This window comes from Tachypleus tridentatus, chromosome 13 (genome assembly GCF_004210375.1).
Source record: "Tachypleus tridentatus isolate NWPU-2018 chromosome 13, ASM421037v1, whole genome shotgun sequence".
NCBI lineage: Eukaryota > Metazoa > Arthropoda > Merostomata > Xiphosura > Limulidae > Tachypleus > Tachypleus tridentatus.
In genome coordinates this window covers 41,991,260-42,002,560 of record NC_134837.1, presented here as the reverse complement: position 1 = coordinate 42,002,560, position 11,301 = coordinate 41,991,260, and the positions used below count along the sequence as shown (strand labels likewise).

General features: G+C 34.3%; 1 protein-coding gene across 1 annotated transcript; it reads right to left on the bottom strand.

The window, feature by feature from the left end:
- Positions 1-1,700: 1,700 nt before the first annotated feature.
- On the bottom strand, positions 1,701-9,109 carry LOC143239334 (tubulin beta chain-like). Its single transcript, XM_076480313.1, has 6 exons — positions 8,958-9,109; positions 5,789-5,897; positions 3,998-4,108; positions 3,549-3,793; positions 2,725-3,361; positions 1,701-2,233 (listed from the first exon to the last, which is right to left on the bottom strand). Exons 1-6 carry the CDS (start codon positions 9,012-9,014, stop codon positions 2,055-2,057), a joined length of 1,338 nt encoding a protein of 445 aa, XP_076336428.1. The 5' UTR covers positions 9,015-9,109; the 3' UTR covers positions 1,701-2,054.
- Between the last annotated feature and the right edge of the window lie 2,192 nt (positions 9,110-11,301).

Genomic DNA, 11,301 nt, shown 5'->3' with positions numbered 1-11,301 from the left:
CTATTGTGTGTTTATTTTTGAGAAAAAAAAAAAAAAGTATTGTTTGGGCTATCTCTAACCCCACAGCATTAGTATAAAATATAACTACTATAGTTGCTGTACTTCTAGTTTATCAAGATGCAGGTAATTTGTGTACTTTACACATAATTACAAAATGTTGCAGCATTCTACATATCTTTCTGTGCTACACTGTAGACAGAAAATTAGTGACTGTATTGTTAATGGGGGACTTTGTAGCAAAAAAGCTGAAAACTATCAGATTTATTAAAATAAAACTGATAGTATCCAACTCCTTGTACATATTTACATCAAACATACTGCTCAAAAGCTAAAGTTTATTGTATCTTATGTAGCTGTATTAAAACTAAATTAAGCAGTGATTTTGATATCACGTTTCAGATGTTCCTAAATAGTGTTGTGCTGTAGATTGTAATGTCAAAAAAAAAAAAAAAAAAATGAAGGACCAAGGTAACAGAAGACTATTAAGTCCATCAAAGTTGACACTTCACTTACCACAATGACCAGCTATTCACCTGTTGCCAAGTATACTGTTTTGAAGTGTTCAGTGTTAGGCTTCTCTGAACAATCTTTTCTTAGATGGTTGCAAATTCCAATCAGCAACAGATGAATGGACATTAAGGAAAAAGGAAGTGCCTGTGGTTCGAATCTTAAAACAAGAACTGAACAACAAGCTAACATAACCACTGCATCCCAAAATGGACAAAGAGTGAAAACTTCAAACACTAATGTCAATACCTATCACAAACAAAACCAAACACATTGTATCTCTTCACATTATACTCATTTAAAATAGTTAAAAATTAACTAAATGGAAAAGGATACATCACAAGCCAGATAAACTAATCCACGACTTCATAACTTTAATCGGAAACTGTTGTCTTGAACTACCCATACGAGTCTGATATTTTAAAATTTAATTTCATTAGGTCTACTCTAATATTTATTTTTAAATTTCCATTTCATTTATCAGTCCACCATGATTACCTGAATTAAGTCATCCTTAATTTATTACATTCTAGAGACATCAAGACGATGACTAATTTTTGTTTGTATTTTGTCGTCCCCATTTGTTTAGGTCCAATAACTAAACAAAGCTTGTGCGTAGTTAGTACTTTCATGTTAGTCTGGTATAACCATTTAGTCCATGTTAGATAAAGTATCACTCTCAAGTTAACTTCTAATTACAGTTACTTTCAAGAAAGAAAGTCGGTCCATAATTTTACAAGATTAGAATTTTTCATATTATGGACAAATATGGCTTATCAAAGTAATTTTGGATGAGAGGAGTATATTCAATTGATTCATTTCTAAGTATTATACTATCAGTAATTTAAAAAACAAATTATATAACCACTAATCAGAAAAGAAACAATTTGCATTCTCTTATTTCATTAAAATTATTTGTTACTGCTCTTTTAACAAACCAGTTAATTTATATTCATTTATCTTTATAAATGTTAAGTTTCATATAACAAGATTAAGAAAAAGTGTGTAATCACAAAGAATTTCTCCCAATTCATATTTTAAAGTAATAAAGTCTTGGTTATTAAATGTTAATGTTTTTTTTGTTGTTGTTGTTTATATAACTGTTGATAATAAGAGGAAATCAACCAAATTTTAAAAACTACATGGAGTTATATTTGAAATATCTGTTATAAGAATGGAAGTCTGGACACAAGTTCATAAGTAATATAATCTCATTTTTATTAGGAAACCCTAAAACATAGTTTAAAACTTCAGTACAATACTGTTGGAGACAAAACTGATTTGGTTTATCTGGTTTACTACTGTAAATGTAGTAAAAACATAACTTTTTATTGCAGTACAAACTATTTTTTGATTAAATCCTATCACAATTTTAGGAAAGAAAATGTAACTGAGACACTTTGACCATCTGGAATGTTCCAGTTACTTTTTAAAATTACAACTAAAAAATTTCATAGCTAGTAAGAAATATTGGCTTTTGATTTTTTTCCCATACAAGTTGCATAGTAAAAAAGGAAGACAGTAAAATTATGGAAGTCATCTAATTCTTAAGATTCTTCAAGAGGCTCTTCTTCATCAAATTCCCCCTCATCTTCAGCAGTGGCTTCCTGGTACTGCTGATACTCAGACACCAGGTCATTCATGTTGGATTCCGCCTCCGTAAACTCCATCTCATCCATTCCTTCACCAGTATACCAATGTAAGAAAGCCTTTCTTCGGAACATAGCTAGAGTAACAGTTGAAAGCAATATTAGTATCATTATATATTTAAAAACGGCTGGTATAGGTAGAAAAAGCACAATCCATACCAGCTGTTTTTAAATATAATTTTCTCCACAAGTGGGTTTTCTCGTCAACACAGAATATTAGTATGAAATAAACATTGCGAAATTAATCAATATTTTCCATTGTTCAGAAGATGTCTTCCATTCAGATATTTAGAAGCACAAGACTGTTTTAGTAATTAAAAAAATATTTAGTGTGCTGAATATTTCTTCTTGTCACTAACATTAGTACTGAATGTCTACATATAAACCTATTTCTGTAACATAACTTGGTTTGCTAATGCTTTCACAATTGCAAGGTATTATTTACTTTGGTTGTTGATAACATTTTAGGTGAAGTACTAAAAAGTTTAAATGTAATCAACTTCTCAATGATAAAAAGTGAAGTACACATTCAAAATCTTCAACAAGTTTCAATATTTCAAATGCTTACCAGTAAATTGTTCAGAGATTCTCTTGAAGATTTCCTGAATAGCAGTGCTGTTTCCAATAAATGTAGCACTCATCTTCAGCCCTCGTGGAGGAATGTCACACACAGCTGTCTTGACGTTATTGGGGATCCATTCAACAAAGTAGCTACTGTTCTTGTTCTGGACATTTAACATTTGCTCGTCAACTTCTTTCATGCTCATGCGTCCACGGAAGATTGTTGCAACTGTCAGATAGCGACCGTGTCGAGGATCACAAGCTGTCATCATGTTCTTGGCATCAAACATCTGTTGGGTCAGTTCAGGTACAGTAAGTGCTCTGTACTGTTGGCTCCCTCTGGATGTAAGTGGTGCAAAACCTGGCATGAAGAAATGTAGTCGAGGGAAAGGAACCATGTTGACAGCAAGTTTTCTGAGGTCAGCATTCAGTTGGCCAGGAAATCTTAGACAAGTAGTGACTCCAGACATCGTGACAGACACGAGATGGTTTAGGTCACCATAAGTTGGAGTGGTCAGTTTGAGGGTACGGAAACAAATGTCATACAGAGCTTCGTTGTCAATGCAGTAAGTTTCATCTGTGTTTTCTACAAGTTGATGAATAGAAAGAGTAGCATTGTAGGGTTCTACAACCGTGTCAGATACCTAAAATATGAAGAACTGTTGAATTAATATCTTTTCTTACCTACAAATCTTGTGTTATGCATTAATTCTCATTCATGCTCTTTGAAAGTTTAAACTAAAGTATCATTGTATTACAAATAGTGCATTAATCACTTGCCAAAAATGTATAACAACTGTGAATTTTATTTTAAACAAAAAAGAAAATCACCTTTGGAGATGGCATAACACTGAAAGTGTTCATGATCCTGTCTGGATATTCCTCCCGAATCTTGGAGATCAGGAGAGTTCCCATTCCAGATCCAGTTCCTCCTCCTAGAGAGTGAGCCAACTGGAAACCCTGGAGACAATCACAACTTTCTGATTCTTTTCTCACAACATCTAGGACAGTTTCCACTAGTTCAGCACCTTCAGTGTAGTGACCTTTAGCCCAGTTGTTTCCTGCTCCACTCTGACCTGATTGTTTTCATTATTTATAAATAATTGTTATTTATAAGAAAAGTCTTTGTATATTTTTCAGTATTATCTAAAGAATACTTGTTTTTATTCATGGGTACTTAACAGTTAAGTGGTCTTCAACTTATTATCTTAGAGCTCTTCGAGGAGTGCCCATGCACGACAGTTTTGTTTTTTCTTGTAAAATTTTGTTACAGAACTTACCAAAAATAAAGTTGTCTGGCCTAAACAATTGTCCAAACGGTCCCGATCGTACAGCGTCCATTGTTCCAGGTTCCAGGTCCAACAAGATTGCGCGTGGAACATATTTCCCTCCTGTAGAATAATTAGCGAGTTAAGAACAAATAATATATTACTGCTACGTTAAAAAAAAAAAAAAATCGCACAGCGTTTCCAGCTTTATATTGTATGCGCTTAGTACATGACGGCAACTATGATATTTTTTGTAAAAAAAAAATCAATATTCGTTTATGTCAGTGGAATGTAAGAAGTGTTTGTTAAGAGCCAAGAACAGTTCTTGGTTCCCGAAAATTATCCTTTCAGCAGATGGGTAGGTTAGGGACATTTATCGCAGCCCCAATACTCCAGGGGGCAGGTGAGAAGCTGTATAAGAATGCGTACGGAATTTAGTAAATCAGAAGGGAACGTTTAGCAAGCACTATGCGTGACGCGTTACTATTCCAATAAATTATTTAAGTTGGTATAACATAAATTCTACCTGAGGGACCAGGAGGATGGTTATAGGCACCTCTGTTTGTTAATAGTCCTGAACTAAAAGATCAAAAATATATATATACTTTTACACTGTTTTTCGACACCTACCAACATGTTACAATTTTCTTTTCCATAACTACTTTCAAAAGTCGTTAGTATACTGGTATATTCTGATACTGTGGAATATTTGGTGAAGCGGAAAACGCTTGAATGAGAAAATATTTTATTGTACTTGCAACACATGCATCTGGTGGTAAGCTTGTTAATAATATGAACGGCACACTCTTCGTCATATATGGTGTATTGAAGTGCAAATTAGACATAACAAATTACTTATGTCATGACTACTTCCCCAAATATTTAGTATGTATAGAATAGTTATGAATAAAGTAAAAAAAAAGAGCGGAATTGAAGAAAATGTGTATTGTTAGGTATCATAAATGCTAATAGAAGGCGAGTTTTTTGGTTAATATCACGTGATCGCACGAGAAGGATGACTCATTTTAAAGGGACCATTACACGTGGTCTTGCAGCAGTGAGCTAACGCCCGACGACTGAGTCATGGTAGCAGATGCGTGTTGGCGACAGAACGCCTTCATGTATTACATTACATCAGTCTATAGGTTCTTCGACTTTTATTAGCCCAGGTCTATAACTGCTTTTTTTTTTTGGAAAAAGTTCTGCGATTTTTTTTATTCGTATCATGTGTTCAAAAATAAATAACTAGACAATTTGCAACATCAAATTTATCCAACAAATGTTAACTTATTGCTATTAAGTCGAAATCCATTTCATATACAGCAACCTTTAATAACATAATTGGCTACTTCCTTGGATAACTTGTCGCTAGCATTTCAGAGACAATGTAATGCGTCATGCGTTTTGGTTTCGCAAATTTCATGCGCTCTTCTAAGTTGCATAGAATTAAGACAGTTACTGTATATGTTGGGGAGATTTTTTGTATTACATCATTACACAATACACTGGTTAATTGTAATAATTTAATGATGTTTTAATATCAATAGTATCAGTACAATACTTTTTAATACCTTTCCGATTCCCTGAGAAATAAAAGACAGTATTAAATACTGGGGTTTGACCACAAAAGGCAAAATACTACATTGAAAACTTGGTTTCATGACGAAAGGTAACATACTACATTCAAAACCAGGTTTGATCACAAATTATAACAGGCATTACAGTAATCACATACTCAAATAATTCTAATGCTTCCAAACTCGAGTTAGCTATAAATAGCGAACCGTATATTACGTTACACACCTGAAGCTTCATTGTAGTAGACGTTGATTCTCTCCAACTGTAGGTCTGAATCTCCATGATAAGTTCCAGTTGGGTCAATACCATGTTCTGCTGAGATCACCTCCCAGAACTGTATGAAGAATTAAGAACATGTTACGTATTTTTAACCTTCAGACTACCAAAGGTCCAGAAGACCTAATCGGTGAGGTCAGGATGTTTGTATGTCTCGAGTATTTTATTTTTGTTTACTGAAAAATTATTTATTTTAAACAGAAACTAAAGGTTTTAAATGAAATATTAACACTTTTTTTCACATTTTTGCACGATTCTGTGTTGTTATGGAGGGGCCTTTTAGTCGACAAAAGTATGGAATCGAATACCATTTAATTTAAAATGTGTTTAAAAAGCCGTCTGTATCCATAAACACCTTCGGTAATTTTAGAGAGAAATTCGTGCATTAACAAAAAGAATGTTTAATTCATTCAATGCCATATTTTTACTTTATTAATGTTTGGATGTGTTTTTATTATAAAACTATCGTATGTACCAGTTAAAGAATAAAACTGTAAAAGGAACAAACTGACAGAAATCTTGATAGTGAAGAACATTGTTTTTATACATTCACTTGTCCTCCAGTCTCACGTTGCCTTCTGGCAGGAAAATTGATCGTTGAGGCGTTGTTGAAACTAGATTCTCCAATATCAAAACGTTAGTTTCTTCCGTTTACTGTTTTTCATTTAGTTCTTAATTTTTATTTTGCACAAAGCGACGCGAGGGCAATCTGCGCTAGCTGTCCCTAATTTAACAGTTAAAGATTAGAGGGAAGGCAGCTTGTCACCAATTCCCATCGCCAATTCTTTAGCTGCTCTTTTACCAACGAATAGAGGGATTGGCAATTGCATAATATCATCCCTACGGCTGAAAGGGTGAGAATGTTTGGTGGGACGGAGAATCGAACAGGGGGGGGGGTCTCAGATTACAAATCAGGCGTTATAATCACCTGGACATCCCAGGGCTATCTGTACTAGCTATCCATATTTACCTTAAATAGAAGGTAACTAGTCTACACCATTTATCACCCACTGGCGACTGCTCTTTACCGGTCAGTAGAGGGATTGACTGTTACACTATATAATACTCCAGTAGCTAAAAAACCGAGCATATTCGGTGACCAGATTAGATCCCGGGATCCACAGAATGTAAGTCGAGTTTCCCAACTACCCGGCCACTTTATTAGCGACAGAAAATTACTATAATACACCTTTTCCTCTATTTTTAATTACGTATATGATGTCAGAAATAGGTATTCCAATACTGTTATTACAATACTTTAAGAAGTAAAATAACCATCTAGACCACTTTATTATTGTTTTGTACTATTGTGATTTGTTAGGAAACCAATAATTTTTTGCTTGTCGCGTTATTCTCCACTGAACACTTTTTCTTGTATACAAACCCGTCTCTATAACTATGACGAGGTAGAAACAGAAACGGTTTTTAAACGAATGAACATCTACGAAAAGAGTACTTATATGTTCCAGTTACGTCATTTTTTACAAGCCCTAGACCTCAGTCTTGAGATTTGCTTTAATAACCTGGTGTAAATCCAAGTGGCATAAAAATGACGTGTATGTGTATATTAAATAAAACAGAAAATAATATGATATAACAGGGATAGATACCAGTTTCACGTACACATTAAATGGTCGACTGAGTTGATCACGTGATGTTTGAGTAGCTGCGAGATTTCGGTATTGTTCTGACAGTAACACAAGGAAATGTAACTTCAAATGTTTATTTTTGTTGTTTCATGGAAGCACACGTCAGTAAGGCTTACAGAACATTTAACAGATGAATCATCAATTAAAATGGCGTCAACACAAGATTCGAAAACAAATTTATATATATACAGTTCAACACTGCAAACGTCTGTTACTGTTCAGTTAAAACCAGTATCTTTTTTCTATATACGATCAAGTATTTTTAATTAGCAAATTTTGCTTTTATGGAAATTTATTTAATAAAATTCATTTGATGAATTAAATCAAATGTAATAATGTTGTAAACAGATGATTAACACTCAATAAATACGCAATGCTTAGATCGTATCGCGTAACCTATTAGTCACGATAACGCAATATAATGATTTAAGTTTAGACTGGTGCAATGCACATGCGTCACACGACAAAGTTTCACACTTCGACTCAGTTTCAGATTTGTCCGAAAGTGTAGAAACTAAAAATAAAAATATTCAGTGATGTTCGTTTACTCATAAACTGATGCTCCGGATGAGTACAATAATTTAATCAACTTTTTTCTCTTCGGAAAATGGTAATAAACTTAAGGTAAAACAACAAAATGTAATACCTCAGTTTAGTTTAGCATATTACTTTGAAATACTGTATAACATTTTGTACTTTGGTTTGAACTCTATAATGTAAAATTGCGAACAACTAGATTAGGAATAGAAACTGTAATTTATAATGAATTTAAAAAAAAAGGTTGAACAAGCACAGAAATCGTTGCAATATTGCATACAGAAAGACGTAGAAAGTATCGTATTGGTTGTTGACCTTGAGATTTTATAGCGTTGGCGCAGACGCAGACAGTAGGTTGTTCAACTCGAAGACACACGCTCGGCCAAACCTTAAGAATGCAGACGACAAGTGAAGAGCCTGGTCAATATGTTCGGGATGCTTCCACAATTAACTCGCGAAAACTCACAGAAGATTTTATTTTCTGTTAAACACAAAAACGGTAATTTGTATTACTTGTATTCGCCCAATCCACCATTTTACTTTGCTATGATAAAAATCTCTCAAACTGCCTGGCATCTCTCACAGGTTGGGTGATATTTAAAATTTTGCTTTTGCCAAAGACAGTGGGACTAGTTGGAAACACATAAAATTGTGTTCCTAACAAATCACACTTTAATAGCGGTAAAAACAAAAGAAAACATTTAAAGCTGCTATTAGCCATCAATCTCTGTAACTTACTCATGAGATTCACGTACGAAGATTTGAATTTCACGTCTTCAAAACAGTTGAACTATTGGTATTTTGATTCAACCATTTCATACTATTTTATACAATAACATGCAATACACAATTATCTGCAATATCGTCAGTCGGAATAAAAGATGCTAAACCTAAATGAAACATAAAATAAAATAATTAACTTCGCTATTTACCTTAGCTCCAATCTGGTTTCCACATTGACCAGCCTGAACATGGACAATTTCCCTCATTTTAATTTCTTTCTACTTTCGTGCTTTACCAGACTATAGCGTTGTATAGTAGGAAACGTCTAATAAGAAGTAGAAATTTGTGTGCCTGGTGCGCATGCGTGTATTTATATCAGAAAATGAACGCGATTGGCTTAAAATGACCCATAATCAACCTCTTTTTGTTTTTGAAATACTAATGGTTATAATAAAAGTAAATATAATATATATGCTCTTTTCTTCATTATGTGTTCTTTTTTTTTCCAACTTGCATACAGTGAAGATTCTTTAACATTTTAAAAAGTTTTTGACGACATGATACCACTCCCTTCTTTCCCAAAAAAGGCAATTGTTAAGATCTATAGTTTCTACCCAGCTGTTGAATTTTACCTTTACACATAGAAAGCTACGTTAAAGACAGACCCGGACGCAATAAAAATTCCGTTAATGGTATTTAGTATATTATAATATGATATGACGGGGCTGCAGATATGTATAGTAGAGCTCAAAAAGCATACAAAGTAATTGTATCAAGTTTTCAAACTGACGTATTAGTAATTATTTCACTGTAGTCGATATAATAAACGTGTTATTGAGATCTTTCTTAAAACAACCTAAAATAAAGTTGGCACAGAACATACATTTAAGTAATTGAAGCAACCTTTTTAAAAACTTTCCCGTTTTTCTATATCATAGAAAAACTTAAATTTAACTTACTATTCGGAAAGATTATGTACTAAGCTATTGAATCTTATAAGAATCGCCTAATATTGTGTGATTGAAGAAGTAAGCAAACAGTTTGAATGAGGAAAGAGTTTCGTTTTGTTGTTTTGAATTTCGCGTAAAACTACATGAGCTGTCCCTAATTTCGCAGTGTAAAACTAGAGAGAAGACAATTTGTTTGTTTTGGAATTTCGCACAAAGCAACTCGAGGGCTATCTGTGCTAGCCGTCCCTAATTTAGCAGTGTAAGACTAGAGGGAAGGCAACTAGTCATCACCACCCACCGTCAACTCTTGGGCTACTCTTTTACCAACGAATAGTAGGATTGACCGTCACATTATAACGCCCCCACGGCTGGGAGGGCGAGCATGTTTGGTGCGACGGGGATTCGAACCCGCTACCATCAGATTACGAGTCGAACACCTTAACCTACCTAGCCATGCCGGGCCTATGAGGAAAGAGAAAAATACAACAGATTCAGTAGTGTATTTAAATGAAGACTATGCTTTCAATAGCAGTAACATCGAGCTGCACTTTAACGGTGAGGCTTTTCATCGTGTTCACCCAAACTATCAAATTATCAAAAAACAGCCGCACGGCAGCCTGATGCTGTTCAAATTACTATTGAACACGCCCTATAGGTCAGTGGGAGTCACATCGTAGAAATAATCTAAAATCTTAAAAGACTAAGTCCTAATAACTCAGTGGGGGCTGCTGGGACGAGTCAGAGCTCTCTAATGGGGTCTGTCTTCCAAGGGACCCCAGTATAAACGTCGTTGGACCTCAAGATTCAAGCACAGTCTTCCATCCATGAGTAACTAGACGGAAGGCAACTAGTTAGCATCACCCGCTACCTATTTTAGCTGCTATTAACTGATAAGCGAAATTGACTGTCACTGCTATAACAACCAGAAAGACTGGAAGTGAAGAACGTCGTCTGTAACATGACGCGCCTCTAACCTTGGACCATCTGATACCAGCCCAACACGTTAACTAATGATGAAACTAATGAGCTACGTCCGACTGATTTATAATAACTTAAGTAAAATTTGTTTTAAAATAAATACAGGAGTCAAGATACTTCCTATTCTAATACATACACGCACAAACACACATACAAGCAATAGTTTTTCTTCCTTACTGCTTTCCGTTTTGGAATGTTATATCGATGGCTTTGATCGATTAAAAATGGTTCTGAGAATATTTTAGATATCACATCATATTCTTAAGCAGAGCCACCATGAATGAATAACATGAAACAGTTACTTAGACTTCCTCCAGTGGTATTTTCCTAATCATCAGTGGACTCAGACGCCATGTTGGATTATACCTCAGTAAACTTCATCTCATCCATTCCTTCTCCGATGTACCAGCGCAAAAAATGCCTTTCACGTGAGCATAATTGGATTAGCAGTTTAAAGTAAAATAGCTAGTTACGTTAAATCAAAAGAAATGTAAACTTTGAGTATAAAACGAAACGTTTTTTATTTGTAATTTAAATGAAGAAAAAATCGAAATATGTTGACACATACTTCGTATTTATTATTAAACAGATCGATATTATTTTACCTACAATTTGATTTGCTATC

Excerpts from the sequence above, each read along its gene's own strand:
- LOC143239334 (XM_076480313.1), bottom strand. The coding sequence starts at position 9,014 with ATGAGGGAAATTGTCCATGTTCAGGCTGGTCAATGTGGAAACCAGATT. Across the intron at positions 4,109-5,788 it reads CTACTACAATGAAGCTTCAG|GAGGGAAATATGTTCCACGC; the intron begins GTGTGTAACGTA and ends ATTATTCTACAG. Across the intron at positions 3,362-3,548 it reads GTGTTATGCCATCTCCAAAG|GTATCTGACACGGTTGTAGA; the intron begins GTGATTTTCTTT and ends TTCATATTTTAG.